We start from the raw sequence: 18,164 nt of genomic DNA, 5'->3' as shown, positions 1-18,164 counted from the left end.
CCACGAGTATGTCTTTGGGCGGAATTTTGAAATCGTGACTGACCACAGACCGCTACTAGGATTACTGGCTGGCGACCGCCCAACGCCTGTGGCACTTTCGCCACGCTTGACCCGATGGACTATATTCTTAGCCGCTTATTCGTACAAGCTGCAGCATCGACCAGGAAAAGAAGTGGGGCATGCAGACGCGTTAAGCCGATGCCCACTACCAGGGGCGACCGAAGACCCCACTCCGGGGACGCCCATCCTCCTTATTGACTCGTTGGACTCTGGCCCAGTCACATCTAAGGAAGTGGCTCGGCATCATACCGACATTGTGTTAAGGACTGTACTCGGTTGGGTACAGAGAGGGTGGCCCGCTGCGCCGGGCGAACGGTTCAAAGAATTTGTTAAGAAACGAGATGAGCTCTCGGCTCAAGGGGGGTGCCTGTTATGGGGTGATCGTGTAATAATTCCTGTTAAGTTAAGGGGAAAGGTATTGGACCTCCTCCACGAGGGTCACCCAGGCATCGTAAGGATGAAGGGGTTAGCTAGAAGCTATGTATGGTGGCCACTCATGGACGCAGAGATTGCTGAGAGGGTAGGGAAATGCCAAGCTTGCCAAGAGTCCAGACCTCTACCCCCAACAGCCCCAGTCAGAGAATGGGAAAAGCCCCAAGGGCCTTGGTCAAGAATCCACATTGATTTTGCTGGCCCCTTTCACGGCCAAACGTTCCTAGTGGTGGTGGACGCATTTTCCAAATGGTTGGAGATCATACTCATGAAGTCCACTACGGCCGAAGCAGTAATCGCAACCCTGCGCCACCTATTCGCAACTCACGGGTTGCCGGACACTCTGGTGTCCGACAATGGGCCCCAATTCACGGCAGCCCAGTTTGAAGAGTACCTGGCAGAGGAAGGCATCCGACATGCCCTCTCTGCGCCTTTCCACCCTGCGTCGAATGGCCTTGCAGAGCGTTCCGTCCGGAGCGCTAAGGAGGCATTGTCCAGGCTCAAACCAGGTGACTGGCAAACAAAAATAGACTTTTTCCTAGCCGTCCAGCACAGAACCCCAAGCACGGCCACTGGAAAAAGCCCAGCCGAATTGTTAATGGGACGGAAACTCCGGTGCCCACTTGACCGCTTGAACCCCCATTACACACCCGAGGGTTACAAGGGGGAACTAGAAAAGACAAGGGAAATGTGCATAGGCGACCGGGTGTGGGCCCGAAACTATGGGGACGGCCCGAGTTGGTTCGCAGGACAAATAACAAAGATAACCGGCCCAAAATCGTACGTGGTAGAGCTACCAGACAACCGAGTGTGGCGGCGCCACATAGACCAGTTAAGGAAACGAATAACTGACCAAACCAGACCAATAGAGACAGATAATGACCAATACCATTTTGAATCCACAGCTGACAATGACCCGGGGGAGGCGCAAGACTTAGCTGAGGTCCCAGAGTTCCAGCGACGCCATCAGGTCCCCGAGGGAAACAGCAGGGAAAATTCCAAAATTAATCCAAGGCCGGATGGCCAAGAAAAAGAGTCGGCCAATAATCCGGAGCCCGATGGCCCAGAGAAAGAGCTGGGAGGAGAAAACAGCCCCTCCGACCAGCTCAAAACACCACCCAGAACTGAACCGCGCAGGTCAGAAAGAACTAGGAGACGCCCAGGTTATTTGCGTGACTACGTCGAAAAATAACATGTAAATAAATATGTAAATAGAGACAAAGTGTTTTCTGGGAGGGGAGGAGTGTTATGTATTAACAGTTGTACCTTTAAATATTTGAGCGGAAATCAGCACGCTGTTGATTGGAAAGCCTCCAGCAGAACTGTATAAAAGGAGAGGTTTTTCCCCCAGCCTGTTGCTGGGTTCACCCTATATTAAAGAGCTGTTGTCACTACCCTGGTCTCCAGCCTCGTTACTTCCAGAACTTAACAGTTCTCATACAACAATTTGCTCAAATACCGAAGTTGAGTCATCTATGTATTGCTACACTGCCTCATGTCCCCATCGTGTCTGGCACTCATAAACCCGATTATCAGAAATGTTGATTTTTCTCTCTCATCAAGACATTGCACTCTTCCTAAATTTCCTTACTTGGAAATTTCAATAAAGCTTGTCAAGTTTCGAGTAATAACTGTGGGTCGGCTGCAGAAGCTTCTGAGATCCTTATCTAATTATTGTTTCAGATTTGGGGGTGTTTCCAAATTTTGCAGAATTTTGCTTACTTATTGATCATGATTTGAATTGCTATTAGTCACGCAGATGGCTACGAGTGCAGGTAAGGGTTAAGATATGCACCAAGACAAATTCAATCATACTTGGCCAATAAAAAATTCTATTTTTATTTCTATTTCTATTCCTATTTCTATTCCTATTCTATTCTCGCACCAGCTTTCTCCACCTGGTGGCAAACAGGTTGTAATCTGACTCATGCAATTACAGACGGGGGGATATGTAGTGCCATCTTTTCAATTTTTACGGGCGAGAAAAGGTAACAGTTAAGGAGGCTGCGCTTCCCTAGGTCCATGCTTTGGGGAGTTCTGGCCACGCCCCCAGCCGTCCTTCAACCCACTGCCTTCTTCCAACCTAACCCCGCCTCCTTGCCGCTTTGCTCGCCACGTGGGCTTGGGGGGGGCCTTGAAGGGTCTTTTTGAAAAGAAAGGTGAGTCGCCTTAGAAGCGCCTGTGCTTAAAAGAGCCTGGTCTCGGGGAGGGGGGCTGTCTGACAAATGGGTATTGAAAGAAGAAGAACGGAACAGAGTTTAGGAGTCGTCGTTTCCAAGCGCGACCGAGGAAATGAAATTTAGTTCGTGGGGGGGGAAAAAAAAGACAGGCGGATGTTAGCCACCTCCGGGAAAGAAGAAGACTGGGAAAGCGCCTCTAACCGGCACTGCGTGGGGGAATCCGAGGGAGCTCCAGGGTCCGCTGTGGGGGATGCCGGTGAGAGCGAAGCAGCGAGAGCGATCAGCTTGGAAACGGGGCACCTAATTTAGGGAGAAGTAATAGGGGGTAGCATTTACAAGTTGGCGTAATGAAGCGAGTAGAGCTAGGAAGTTTCTGCGTCCGAATTCGGCTCTGCCACGCAGGGCACCGAATGCCTTTGGCAATGGGGCTCTGAAGTTTGCCTCGCGATTTGCACGGTGGGGACGAATAATAGTGGCCTGTCTTTAAGAGATGTTGTACTAAAGATCATTGAGATAACATATGCAAAGTAGTCGGAATACATATATAAGCAGCGCTTCTGTTATAAACATAGCGCTGAATCCTCAACTCGAATTTCGAGAGAGAGAGAGAGAGAGGTTTGCAAAAGTTTCATCCTGACTCTTGGACGTGCTGGTTGAAACGAATAACAGGTTGTCTGTTATCCAAAGTCTGGAGAAAATCTCGAGCAAAAACACCAGATACTGGGTGGCTCTCCTAGAATAAAGAGTAGAAGTAATATTTTCAGCGTTGGGAGGAAAATTAAAGAGAGATTTACTGTGAAAAACAAAAGAACAAAAAGGGCAAATTAGCAATGTTTTGATAGCATAATCTGTCCCTGAATGTCATAATTACCTAGTTGCCTGCAATCCCTGTCCAATATCTTTCCTCATCTTACTAATAAAATGTAGACTCGCATTACCAAGCTTGGTGGTGAGAATTTAATTTTCCCTTGAGTGCGAGTCAAGCTACTCAACTCTGCCTTTAACGCAGACATTTTTTAAATCAAAATAAATAATAGAAGCCAAAACTACAGGTAACAGCTTTGAGGTTTAGGACTTACCAGTTACACTTCAGACCGCACTTTTCAGCATCCCCAATTAAAAAATAATTTCTATGTGTAGAAATAAAATGTACCTAAGAAAGCTGACTGTCTCTGTGATGTGCTTCTTTCCTCCACATTGTAAAAATGCATGTACATCTGAACTGGTGTAGTTGTATGATGAAACTAGTTTTTGGGGTGTAGGCTATTCAGGATGTTCAGGATGTTTGGTGGTTAGGATCTACAAAGTAAATCATGGCAATTGAAAAATGGGAAGATCATAGAAATCTGAATAAATCAGGAAAAGATAAAGTAATTGAAGATTTCATTTGAGGGTCCGGTAATGTTTAGTAGCTGAGATGTATTCTGGATCATTGTTTGCTAGGTTTTAATCAATTTGATAAGCATGAATATCCCTCAAGGAACTCTGTTCTGTTTGGAAACAGTTTAACAACTGTTAAAATATGAAAATGTTTACTATATTTACCAAATACATTTTGTCCTTCATTTTTATACATTAGGCATATACCAAAAAGAGAGATTACTTTTAATTTGATTTTCTATAGAAAGCAAAGCTTGCTAGCAAACATTTTACCATTCTGACTACTGTAGTTAAAAAAGAAGCAAATAACTGGGAATCTGCAGTTCTAATTGCTGCCTTTTGGCCTGTTGCACAAAAAGTACTTTGTATTCTACACCTGAACTCAATGATTAACTGCTACGTTGCACAATGTAGCTTTGTATGATAAATGGTACTACAGTCTGTCTGAGTATGGGCATTGATCAGGTATTTTAACTCATGCATATACTTATATTTTGTAAGCTGAGGATGAGATTCTGAAGTCTTGCTGAAGCTTAGTTTGGGGTTTAGGGGTGTCCCCCCCCCCGCGCAAGAGGATTCATGCATCTTGAACTTAACATCTGACTTTGCAGGTTGCTTGTCCACACTTAGGAAGATGAATGGCTGGATTTCAAGGATCGTCTGCTTCTTATTGTTATTGAGTAGTGTTTGTACCCAGAAGAGCCAAGATCTCCGCTGTGGAGGTAAACTAAGCTATTTTTAAAATTAATGAGTTAGTAAAGTACTTAAACATTTTCATCTAGTCCCTGGAGTTCTCTTTTGGCCTAAGAAAACATCATTTGATATGCATGTTACTTTCTTTGCAGCAAAATCTACCCCTCTGCTTATACAAACATGCACATGGACAAGCAACTGAGATAGCTGAACAAATGCATTATTAAAAATCTTTTTCCCATATTTATGACTGAATAGTTAGCATACTACATTAAACCACAACCTTGTTACAACTTACTGACAGAAAAGGATTAAAAAGCCTTGTGCCTTATTTCTTCACTTATGCTAGAATGAATTTACTTGGTAGAATTTACCCTTCAGTCCTTGCCTTCCTTCTCTTAGATATTGTCCTTCACCAAAGCCTAATGCCTCCCTCAGACAGTGGTCTCTCCCAACTAATTGCAGAAGTATTTCACCATTTTTCATTGTGGAATAAGCAGTTGGCTTTCATTCAAATTCTGCATGGCATATGTAAAAAAGACTGCTGAAAAGTGGCTTCCAAATAACTGGTTGAGATCAAAACTAAGATAATTCCAATGATGGGACTTTACAACAGAACTGCATGTCAATTCTTGTAGTTGGTTGCACACTGGACATCTTATGCCATTTGAAACATGTTTTCTTCTTAATTAGGCAAGCTGTGACTGGGAACTGATGTTCTGCAATATTTGGAGACTTGTAGGTTGCTTAGTTCTACTTATGTGCAGAAATATTTTTTTTAACTTGAGAAGTGAGATTATTGGACCTTATCACATAAAATATCTTTAGGAAGGGATCATATTAACACCATCCTTTTCCTGCTATTCCTTTTGCCTTGTATCCTAGCTCCTGATTTAAAGCATTACCTGTTATAATTCTGCTTATTTATTTGTAGAGGAAAAGAAGAGTAGGAAAAAGAACTTGCTTCATCTAATAGTTAAGATGCTGGCCCAGAAAGCAGGAGTTTCTAGAAACTAGATCCCCCCCCTTAGTCATGAAAGCCAGTTGGGTGACTTTGGGCCAGGCACTGTCTCTCAATCCAACCCACCTCACAAAGTTACTGTTTTGGGGAAAATAGGAGGTTGGTCTATTAGATACGTTTACTGCCTTGAGTTAACCAGAATATATGTATGTTGATAAAAATATAACAGTAACAACAATAACAACATTGCAATTGGTAGTGAAGGCAAAGAAGAATTTGGCTATCTAACCCCTTTCTTGCTGTTTATATCTCCTTTTCTGACATAGACTATAAATTCTCTACTGAGCTTACCACGATACTAAATACATTTGTCACTAGGCATAGACACAATCCCTTGGCATGGTTCCATCTGCAGCATGCTGTTATAAATAATGCATTTGTTCAGCTGCTAAATGCTGAAGAATGTTCTTAGCATCAGAGGGAAATCATAGAGTTAATGCCTGAGTGATGGCTAGCTAGAAAGAAGAAGAAGAAAGGTTAAAATGGGACAGATGGCCACTTGACTGACAATTAGTGAGAAAGAAAAGCTGCTCTGAAATTTAGTTTAATCCGAGTTTGCTAACACTAATTTACTCCCCTTTGTTCATTTGCTGAGATCTTCAGCTGTGATTATAGGTTTGTAAAAGATCTGGTGACTCAATCCAGCACCACAAAAAATGGAAATAAGTTGTGAAAGTGTGGAAAATCCTTATTAAAATTGTCCCTTATCTGTTCTATATATTACTGTATTGTTCTTGATAAATAATAATCTTATTAGTATTGATTCCTAAGTGATGTTCACTTTTAGCATGCCGGGCTCTGGTGGATGAGCTGGAATGGGAAATATCTCAAATAGATCCGAAAAAAACTATCCAAGTAGGCTCCTTCCGCATTAATCCTGATGGAAGCCAGTCCATAGTAGAGGTAATACATTCCGTACTTGACATAGATTACTTGAATCTTTGAAAACTTCTTTACAATTGCTGAAATGAGCAAACTGAAATGGTTAAAAAGCTCATGTGGGGGAAAGTTTTAAATTTCGGATGAAAGGGATTAAGTATTTAGAGATTTCTTTTTATCCTGTTTCCCCCTACCAATGTCATACCCAATATATTGTGAGCAATATAATTAAGAGCTTTTATTTCAATATTGCTGAAAAAGGTGGAGCACCATCCAATATTTGTAGTCAGAAGATTATATCATACTATAAGCATGTACAGTCAAAACACAGTGGATTAAAATTTAGTGGCCCATTGTCTACTGAAAAAAATTACAGCTGCAAAAATAGTAATAAGTTAAGAAATGATTTTACTTACTAAGTACATAATGATTAATCGTTCTTCAATAGCATTTGTGAGAGTTTTCGAATATTTATAGATCATACCTTGTATCTCCTATGCCAGACTGAAGAAGGATTTGCAGTTGTCTCTGATAGACAGCTAGAGCTTTTATCATCTGTTTAACCAAAAGTATTCATTTACTCTTAGATGCCCTATGCCAGATCTGAGGCTCACCTGACAGAGCTGCTGGAGAACATCTGTGAAAACATGAATAACTATGGTGAGAAGGTGGATCCTTCAACTCACAGGAAGAATTATGTCAGAGTAGTCTCCTTTGATGGGACCAAAATGGATCTTTCTGAAACCAAATTTGATGGTGATGTGACATCAAGCTTGAAGTTTGCAGTAAGTGATCCAGAAGGGTGTCCTTTCTTTTAGATGCTGCTAATTATTATGTATTGCTTTTCTGTAGAATATAAGAGCCACACACTAGATTGGAAGAAGCGTTTTTAGCTCATTATTCTGTTCTAAGAGTGGACAACCAAATACCTACAGAAGCTTATAAGTAAGACATAAATGCAAACATTTTCTTGAAGTAGTTATTCAGTACAATCCAGTAGATGTTCTCCTTAACTTTACCAGCAACTGCTATTGAAAGACAAGCTTCACAACTTAGCGAGAAATTGTTGCACTTGCATACATAACATTTCAGAAGATCTCAAGAGACACAATGGATTTTAACCCTATGCTTTTTTTTATTTGATTACTTTACTTGTAATCTGTCTCACGTATAATCTGCATCTGCATAACCATTCCTCACTTCATCCCAGTTTATATTTTACAACAGTCTAGCTATTTACGCATCTGATGAAGTGAGTGCAATTTATGAAAGCTTATACCTTTTAATAAAATTTGTTAGTTGGAAAATTAGTCTCTTTCTGATTTTCTGTCACCATAGACTAACAGTTTTCCTCTTATGAGGCCTTAATAGTGAAGGGTTATGGTGACAAACAGCTGACATGCTACTTATAACTTTATGGTTACAACTAAATTCTGGTTGCATGCTGCAAAAGATAGATAGAGGAAACAACACTTTACAACAATAACTTTGCCTTACAAGCATTACACAATAGTAGAAATACACAAAGGATAAAAGACAGCATTGATTTCAGAGACATTGCTGAACTCCATATTAGTGGTTCACATGCAGAATAGCCCTACGAAAATACAAGTATATCTTAGGGCAGGACTGTCAAACTCCCAGCCTATGGGCCAGATGCGTCATGCACTGGCCACGCCCATGCCCAGTTTAGCGAAGGGGGGAAAAATCCTGATACATCACGTGATGTCACCGTGACGACATGAGTTTGACACCTCTGTCTTAGGGGGAGCTTTAGAAAAATGACAGGGCCATCTTCCTTTCCCTTCTGCCTCTAAAACCTTTGGAACTTTTTCCTTGCATAAATCAAGAGCTACATGATTGTCTTTTTCTCAGCACTGCTGTTTCTCAAGTGTAGCGTCAGCAAAAGAGGCACTCTACCTGCTTCAAGAAAGTTGGTTCAGAAAATGTAAGAGCATAACACTGCTTTAACATGGTCATATTTTTTTAGGGGCTCTAATGCAAGGTTGAAAATTATGTAGCTGCTTTAATGAGCCAATTCATTAAGGTGGTTGTGTCCTTGATGCAACTTGTGTGTATAAGTTTGAAAAAAGATACAGCTGCTTTAAGGAAGTGCTGCACACATGTTCTTGTGTGCTGGAACACTTTTTCCAAATAATTGTCTAAGCGTACACAATATTGTTACCCGTGTGTTCTGTGATTATTCTGTTTGTCGAGAGAAACTGGGAGAGATGTGAAGACATACATATTTGACTTCCACATATAATTAATCGGATTGCATTGAGAAGGAAGTCAGAAGAACCTGTTCATGGGTTCTTACATGAACAGGTTGTATTATGCCAATTAACCACCTCCCCTTCCTTCCAATGGGCTGTGTTTTCTCTCTAGTGCAATTTGATTGAAGGAGAAAGTCTGTGGCAATTACCTTGGGTTAAGTTGATCTAGGCTTGCTGGGCTTTAAAATTGGCTTAGCCAATAGACCTGGGAGAATAAGGTATGAAAAAGCTGCTCAGCTGAATTCCCCGATTCTCCTCACAGTGTGAGAAAATAGCTGAAGAGTACGAAGACGAGCTGATAGAATTCTTTTCCCATGAGGCAGAAAATGTCAAGGACAGGCTGTGCAGCAAACGAACAGGTAAGTTACTGAATTGGTAGCACTTTTGAATTTAAAAAGATATGGTCTGTCATGGCTTTACTTGACCATCGGACATATAAGGCAGAAACGGGGTCTGTGGTCTTTCGCTGATTGGCAAATTAAAAGCATACTAATTGGTATAAAAAGGGTGCAGTTACTCAAGCCTGAAATCTCCCTGGGTGACTTTTGGCTATCATTTTCTCAGCTCATTCTATCTCATAGGGTGGTCATTGTAGGGGAAATAGAGAGAGGGGCTCCTCTGTATCCATGCCTTGAGTTCTTGAAAAATGCAATGTTCATCAAACAGAATGTTCATCACTGGTCAACTGACTTATAATTTTAAAATATTATAAAAATATTTTAGCTGATAGCTGCTAGGAAGGCACTTCTCTCTTTTCCAAGAGTTCTGATATATATAATTATATATAATATATATAATTTAATGGCACATTTCAGCAAAACTACTCTGTGCAGCACACAACAAATTACTGTCTATTTGTATTGTTCTTAGGTATTTAAGTGTATATAAAATGAAACACCTCTTCTGTTATTACCACTACATACATACACTGCTTCATGTGTTGTGTGTTTGTTATTTAAACTTTTCTCTTTTTCATGACACCATCAACTCCGTGAGTTCTCTGTCTTTCCCTTCCACTTAACTAATCCAATCTTTCACTTTTTTCTAATTGAATCCTCATTCATTTTCTCTATGTGACCAAATTATCTCAATGTACTTCTTTAGTACTTATGCTGCGTTTTGTTGGTTTCTGAATGCAAAAATAATTCAAGCTTGTTCACAGTGTATGTTTTATCTAAACCAACAAATATGTAATAAATAAATAGGTAAAATAATGAAGGTAGAAGGAAAGGAAAAATGTTGGCTTTGCTTAATTTTGAATCTGGCTTTTAACACAGATGTGGCATTCCTGATGAAAGACATCCTTTAGTAAAATAAATAAATAAATAAATAAAAATAAAGATCCCTCTTCCTGATATTGTGGTTGTAGCCTTGCATTTCATTTCAGATATTACACCAAAAGTAATTATTTCAAATACAGGTCATAATTCTGACCTGAAAACAGACTGAAGACCAGCTCTTTGTTGGGGTGAAGTAATAATTAAAACCCTTTTCAGTCTGGGAATATCTCTTGTAGCTTTGAGCTAGTGATTTTCTTTTCAGCCAGATTTACCTCTTATAAAGAGTTGAGGAGAAAGAATTCATCTCTATACCGTACTGAGCTCCTCGGAGAACAGCACACAATGAATATGACAAAGCAAGAAAGGACACTCTTAACATTAATTTCTGGGTTTATTTATTTATTTATTTATTTATTTATTTTGTCACAACAATATATGTAGGTATCATACAAAAAGATTATATAGTAAATAAACATATATATATATATGGGTAAATATAAGGAGGTATAAGCATATATATAGGAAGGAGAAAAGAAAACAACAACAACAATAGGACAGGAACGGTAGGCACGTTTGTGCGCTTATGTACACCCCTTATGGTCCTCTTAGGAATGGGGTGAGGTCAATAGTAGAAAGTTTTTGGATAAAACTTTTAGGATTATGGGAAGAGACCACAGAGTCAGGTAAAGTATTCCAAACACTGATGATTCTGTTACAGAAGTCATATTTTCTGCAATCTAGATTAAAGCGGTTGACATTAAGTTTAAATCTATTAGTTGCTCTAGTATTATTGCAATTAAAGCTGAAGTAGTCTTTAACAGGAAGGACATTACAATAGATGATTCTGTGAGTTAAGCTTAGGTTATTGTTCAAAAATATGTTTCAATATGTCCAATGTTAAAATATTTTGCTTCATTCTGCACTTGGAAATCAAGATTGAGTGCTCTCCTTTAATGGCAATATTTAGGTCCTTTTAATTTCCTCTAGTGTCCAGTGTTTAAAGTCTTTTTTAAAAAAATCATTTTCCCACGAGAAGGATTCTTTTTAATTAATTCCAAAATCCTATTTTAAATTTATCTGGACCCTTAGCCTGTTTGTAACTTTCTAAAATCAAATTTTTAATCGTCCTGCTGCTGCTTACTCTATTTTTTTGTGTTCATAAACCTGTAATTAAAGTTTCTTTCATTAAGGATTGAAGGAAACTCAGTGCTGTAAAACCTGTCATCCAGAAGGTTCCTAATATCTGAAAAGCAGTTAATAAGCAATTTCTGACAGTGATTAGAAAATGAAGTATGTGAACTTAATATCCTTTCAGAGGTACCAATTATGGGTACCAAACTGAGGTTTATTACCTATTCAACCATAGTTCTAAACCTTCTGGAGACCTGCTGTCTGGACACTTGTGGGAAATCTCAAGTACTCTCCTTGTCTAGAGAGGAATTATTAAAGAGCTGTCTACTCACTCAGACAAGACCAAGACTGACTTGAAACAGGATTTTTTAAATAACAGCCTATAAGAATGATATGGTAAAAGATGGTTACTCTGGAGTCTGGACATACAAAAGAAATCAGCCAATATCTCGATAATTAAAAGAGATACACAAATAATAAACCAAGATAATAACTTGGATAATTTTGCTGTATTGGGTTTATAAAAAAGCATGTTAAAGTTTTGAAGAACTTTGTGAAAACGGACAAAGAAAAAATGAAAAGAAATCAAATTCTATGATATTTGAAGGGATTAAATATCAAGATTGTTACAAGGAATACAGTATAAAGTTGGTTTATTTGATTGAGGTTAAAATAGATATGTTGTTATCTCTGGTAACCCCAATGGACTTTTGCTGACAACAGGGCTGAAATGATGAGATTTATGGATATGTTTATAAATAAGAGATATGGAAAGAAGAGATCATTTGCTGTATTTTAAGAGAAGGTGATAAGTCATTAGAGTTGTTTATACTTGTGATGAAGTCTGTTCTTTATATATTTTATTTTTCTTTACTATATTCTTATCTTTTATTACCCTATCTCTTTTTTCCCTTTTTTCTGCACTTTCTCCCTTTTTTATCCTTTACTTTTTCCAGTTTGTATTAGTTTTTACTGTTGTAATTATAATCCTTAATAAATTTATGATTAGAAAAAAACAAAGCAAGAAAATAATATACTTTAAAAATCTTTTTTTTTTTATCTCTGGCATTTCTACTTTTAATTGGCTGATTCCAAATTCTGGCCTGAACAACCAAGCTATAATATTTTGCGAGGAGTCTGGAGTCTGTGTTTTTACATGTTGTGATTAAAATTAACTTTATTGCTGAAAACATGCAACTATATTAGATAGAAAGGAAAATATTTTTCCCATAGGATCTCTGCTTCTGGAATAGGGCTAAGAAAAAGAAAGATCAATTATGCACAATAAGGGTTGGGGAGCCTTACTGGCAACTCCAGTCTGTATGACTATGGAGAAGAATCTTGGAACATCAAGAGAACAGTATATATAAAAGTACAACAGATTTTCCACACTCCATTTGGTCCTCCATTACATATTTTGCAAAATGGAGGTTTACCCAGTACCCTAGAAACTCAAATGACCCTTCTCTGGATTGGGAGGATATTGAAAACTGCTTGCTATTTTTTATAACTGTATGCTATATAACTTAAACCGGTAGAAGAACTTATTTTATCTTCTTTCCTTCTATGTATTTTCCCTGGCTGGGAGAGAGATGACAAACATCCAGTTGCCAAGACCCCATTTAGAAAAGTGACTTTTTCTGTAACATTGACTTATTTTTGGATTACGTATCTGGCTGTGCTTGTTTCCACCTGACCTTTGCCCTCTCTTGTTTGAGAAGTGGAAACTTGCCATGGTGCTACAGCCAAAGAGCAGCAATTTTTTCCGACCATTAAAGCATGGTGTAGTAATTCCTGTTGGCTATGATTTCAATTTCATAAGTCTTTTGTAGCAACTGGCTAAGAAAATACAAATCCTTATTTCTTTGTTAAAACCTGCCAAAGAAAAACGTCTGTGGAAAATTACATTCTTAAGAGTCATATAATGCTTTTAAGTGCATCTAGAATGCTTGAAGGAGTGTCCTTAATGACTGACGTGGACTGAAATCAATTGCATAGTCACCTGATGATCTGTTCATACAATCAGTTTGCCAGGACCCTTGGAATTGCGTGGCATGACTAGATTCATGAGTATTCATACTGATAAAAAGTACAGTAAACTCTGATCCTCTGCCAGTCTTTGAGTCATCAGTGATCTCTAGCTTTCAATAGAGAAAATAAAGTTTGCACTCCAGATAAAAATTTGTAAGTAGGTCTCTTAAGCTAGACCAGACTTTCAGGAAAAAATAATAGGGCTGGCAGGTATGCAGACAAGATTTCTGGGTCATAAATTTTGCAGGTTTAGGGAACCAGTGATTAATCAGAATGAGAATATTACATCCTTTTGATGAGTTTTACTCTTTTCCAAAAATAATAATATGAGTCGCTATTAGAATTTGGAGTTAAATTTTAAAACAGGTTGATTTACAATTAGCAGAATCTTAAGGTGCAGGGAAGGCAGGCAGGCATAAACATGATTAGATCTAAGAAAAGGCACAAATAGAATAATTTCATCTTAAGAGCTTTCTCTTTGGCGTGTCCTTGCATGTTTAATCAAAGCAAAATTTAAATATGCATACACAGTTATTCAAAATAATTAGGAGAATTCTAAAAATAATTGATTGCGAGATGTGGTTTTTAAAACTAGGCATGATTGAATAAACCCCATATGGCTTTGTTTGAAAAGGTAAACAATACACATTTTACCAATCATAATGATTTTGTTTGTAAACAGGCTTAGCAAAGTGAAACAAGCTACATTAGATTTAGAACAGTGTTTCTCAGTCTTGATAACTTAAAGATGGATAGCCTTCAACTCCCAGAATTCCCTGGCATTAGCCCAGCTAAGGAAGTAATTCAAATTCAAAAACTGCTATTTATAGAGGTACATTTATTGTTATGCTCTTGGGAACTGTTACTGATATTATCTTGGATAAGTATAAACTAGTCATGCTGGCTAGCTGGAAGTTCTAGTTCTTGTAATAATTAGAACTGATTTTTTTTTTAATAGATCTCTGTGACCACGCCTTACATCTCCCACATGATGAACTGTGAAGTGTAAAGGCTGATTGACCTGATAGAAGACTTTGCCTAATTCTTTGTAGACTACATCCCTTTTTACAAGCGCCTAAATTATTGTCCCAGGAGTTACCTTTCAATTTGGGGGAAAGTGCAGAACATCCTAGAAACTGAAGACTGTGTAATCAGAGGAGAGCAAAAAAAAAAATATCCCAAGACAAGCTTCTTTATAGAATTTTATGAAGCAAACACAAGACGACAGATCCAACATTTCACTTTTTTAAGCACACATTAAGTAGATGGAGATTTCTGTCATTGTCAAAGCCCACTTTACAGTAGCATTGAGCTTGTTAGTGCGTTCTACCTTTTAAAGAAAAAAAATGCTTTGTGGCTGTATGCAAACTGAATTGCAGATTGTCTCAAGCAACTAGCAATACAACATCCACATTCACTTCCAAAATAGAATTTGAGCAGAAGAATCTTATGAATGTTACTCTCACTTTTGAACCCATCTTATTTAAAGATCTGGGGCAGGATAGTCATTTGTAAAACTATTCCTCAGAAAGGGAAAGATAAATAGAACCTATAGAGATGCCCTCATTATAAAGCCAAAGAGGGGACCATTGTATAGTACCTTCCCAGTCTTCAACACAACTGTGAACTATGGTTGTGATGGCCATATGGAGGCCACATAACATTGTTACTGTGCAGGGATTGTTCCATACTGTAGATGGAGTATTTGTAGAGCATACCCAGTTATTACATGGTTCAATATTGTTGTGTGAAGAGCCAATTGATCTAAGAAAGGGGCCTCTAGGAATGATTGGTCGTATTACAGAGATTCTGCACAAAACATTCAGGTCAGATAGCAAGCCAGTCTATATTGCCTGTATGTGAAGTGATAATCACACAACAGTGTTTTGTTTGTCTTTTAAATTATTACACAAAATGGCTGCTCCCTTGGCTGTGAGATATGAGTGAGATTCAGGAATCTGCTGATTAGGGGCATCAGACACTTGGCAAATGGGGAAGATGTTGTACTCTTCAAAGGGCTTTTTACATGTTTTATAACAGTTTCTTTTAACCTATGTTTTCATGAGAGGATAAAATACATTCCATGATGGTGAGATAATAAATTGAAATTGGGTCTTACTCGAATTGGCTAGTGGATTTTTTCCCCCATTTTTAATTGAAAATAATATTAGAGCATTATAGAGCACATTGACTTTACTCCTATAACAATGATCTTAAGATTTTTTTTCACCTTCCAACTGGGAGTTCAGTCACTTGCATCATCAAACATGTAGCCCCCCATATCTATTCAGACAATGTCCAGAACCATGCTGGATTCACATGTCATATTAAGCCAAAATCACACAAATCATATAACAAGCCTTTGATTTGCTTCCATTATGTCCCTCAACTTTAACTACCTACTGTATCTAATATAAAATACTACTGACTTATCTTCTGGGATGGTGAAAAAGATTACTAAACTTAAGACAACGAATGCCATACTTCACCCTCTTACATGGGAGCTAATTAACCATTATTATGCAGATTTTTTAAAAATTCACATAATACAGTTACTATAAAATGATTTTGTAGAGCTCACATACAGTGCTTAGCCATAAAATGATTTGTTTGGCTTTGACTTATTATATTGTGAAAACATGGCCAGCTGAGGTTTATTTAGTAAATAATTGTTAAACTATGGTTCAGTACAATATGAGCCAGATTGGTGTCCTCCATATATTTTCAATTTCCATTGGAAAGCAGTGAAACTTCTAAAAGCAGCAATTGGTTGCATTTTCTGCCTTTACCGAAACATTTGATCAGGTAATTTGCATTTTAAATTATTTACCAAAGGCAAGAAAAGTAGTGAGAAGTTAAGGTGTGCTCAAAGTTAAGACCAGCACATTGAATTGCGCTCAGAAGCAAACTGGCAACTAAGTGTAGATGAAACAGCACTGGGATTCTAAAAGCAGAATGTATATCTCTGGACTATAGTATTGGTTGCTGCATTCTAAACAAAAATTTCCAAGCATTTTTCAAAGGCTATTTAGTCTCCTGAAAGAGAAATTACCACTGAGTTATCTCTACTTCTATAGTTGTCATGACTTTTCTAAAACAGGTATGCAGCTCTATTAATTTGTAACAACCTGGAAAAAAAAGCACCACGTGATCTTGGAAATACTGAGATGATGTTTCTATAAGGAACAACCTTCACTCCCAGGATCAAATTTGTGTGTGTTGCATCAGCATGGAAAAAAAATTATTAAACAGTTACAACAGATGGTTTTGCTAAGATGGTGGTGTCCCTTTTCCACTTGCACTGCATAGAAATTTGCATAAATGAGAATTCTCTATATGGAAAGGGGATGTTTATATCTTGAATTACCCATAGACAAAAGGCCCCTTGCAGTTTCAAAAAGAAATGCTAAACGACATTTTGGTTCAGTCTGATGACTCTGCATTGTCATCTATCTGCCCTGTGAGAACACAGGCTAAAGGCAGAATGTGTATTTGGAACTTTGCAGATTTCAGGAGGCTTTGCAATAGGTAAGGCACTCAGCCAAATGGAACAAGAGGCAAAGCCATGCGTAGACTAACCCACCAGTTAAGGAAAGGCCTTTGTCCTGCAATATCTCTTGCCTTATCACTCTTCCCACACTCTTCCGATCTGCAATATGTCAATACTAGCAGAGTGATGTTGCGCTATACAGTACTGCATTGAAAAGCATACTGCTGACTGAGGCCTTTGTCAAAAGCTGAATGCATACTGTAGCCTTTATAAATTGCTTCAAGACTTGGGCTTATCCTATTCTTTTGCTTGAGACAAAGGACAAGATGGTGTCTTCTGGTGCTAATTGGATTGATTTAATTGTACTTTAAACATTGGAAAATTTAGTATGTTTGCTGAGAGGTGAAACAGGGCCCTGTGGCACACGGTTCCTCCACCTTGCAATTGCTTTCCATTTGCTTTATAAAATACTGTTAAGTATATTCTTAAAAACTATCCCGAATTTATACATTGCATTAAGCTATGTCTCAGGTTGGCTAGATTCCCAATTGTACAAAACCAGTAACGGGCAAATTGCTAAAAAGTTATGTTAACTTCTGAGGAGCACATGGTTGTCATCTGGTAGACATGCTTGAGCACGTCACCACTGATGGTGTTACCTAGTTGGGTAAACGAAACGTCTGCAAGCAAAACCAGCAACCTCAGAAACCACAAGTGGGACTCCACAGTTTAATCCCGAGATCACATTATATGAACGTCTACTGAGGGCAGAACCGTTTCTCCCCCCCCCCTCGCAAAATGGGAAGCCGAAAGCTCGCTAAAATCAAGAAGCCCTGCATAAGAACCAAGAAGTGCGTGCATAAGAGCACAAACATTCCTACCGTTCCTGCCCTATTGTTCCCTTCATCATATCAAATTGATATAGTTGATGCATATTTTTATACATATATGTATATTTTCTTCAAAATATGTTGTTTTATCTATAACAATTGTTTGTGTATTCTGTTGTGACAAAAGAAATAAAAAAAATAGTTATTACATACTTATGCTCATATATATGCTTATATATTATATAATTATTTTCATGCTTATGCTTATATATACTGTTGTGACAAATAAATAACTTCCAGAGAAGCGGGAACGCGCACGGGCGCGCGCTTAAAGGCACTTCCCTCAGACGCCTAGCTCAACGTTCCAACCCCCCCCCCCGCCCTTCCCGGCTCCTCCGCGCGCAGCCAGGCCTTGTCCATCCACCGCCTGGCAGCCAATCGCAGCGCTTCCCCGGTGCCGGAAAAGAGGCGCGGCTCTTCG

The 18,164-nt window shown here is 38.6% G+C and overlaps 1 protein-coding gene across 3 annotated transcripts; it reads left to right on the top strand.

The window, feature by feature from the left end:
* Positions 1-2,611: 2,611 nt before the first annotated feature.
* On the top strand, positions 2,612-17,879 carry CNPY2 (canopy FGF signaling regulator 2). Of its 3 annotated transcripts, none has more exons than XM_058165936.1 (6): positions 2,612-2,651; positions 4,664-4,774; positions 6,554-6,669; positions 7,233-7,430; positions 9,184-9,280; positions 14,322-17,879. In XM_058165936.1, exons 2-6 carry the CDS (start codon positions 4,687-4,689, stop codon positions 14,363-14,365), a joined length of 543 nt encoding a protein of 180 aa, XP_058021919.1. In that variant the 5' UTR covers positions 2,612-2,651; positions 4,664-4,686; the 3' UTR covers positions 14,366-17,879. The 3 variants fall into 3 exon arrangements, with proteins under 3 accessions (XP_058021919.1, XP_058021918.1, XP_058021920.1); XM_058165935.1 differs by lacking the exon at positions 2,612-2,651 and adding an exon at positions 2,838-2,928 and having other exon boundaries at positions 14,322-17,878; XM_058165937.1 differs by lacking the exon at positions 2,612-2,651 and adding an exon at positions 3,105-3,128.
* The last annotated feature ends 285 nt before the right edge of the window (positions 17,880-18,164 follow it).

The sequence above is a fragment of the Ahaetulla prasina genome, chromosome 2, assembly GCF_028640845.1.
Source record: "Ahaetulla prasina isolate Xishuangbanna chromosome 2, ASM2864084v1, whole genome shotgun sequence".
Classification (NCBI taxonomy): domain Eukaryota; kingdom Metazoa; phylum Chordata; class Lepidosauria; order Squamata; family Colubridae; genus Ahaetulla; species Ahaetulla prasina.
This window is presented reverse-complemented; position numbering and strand designations above follow the sequence as displayed.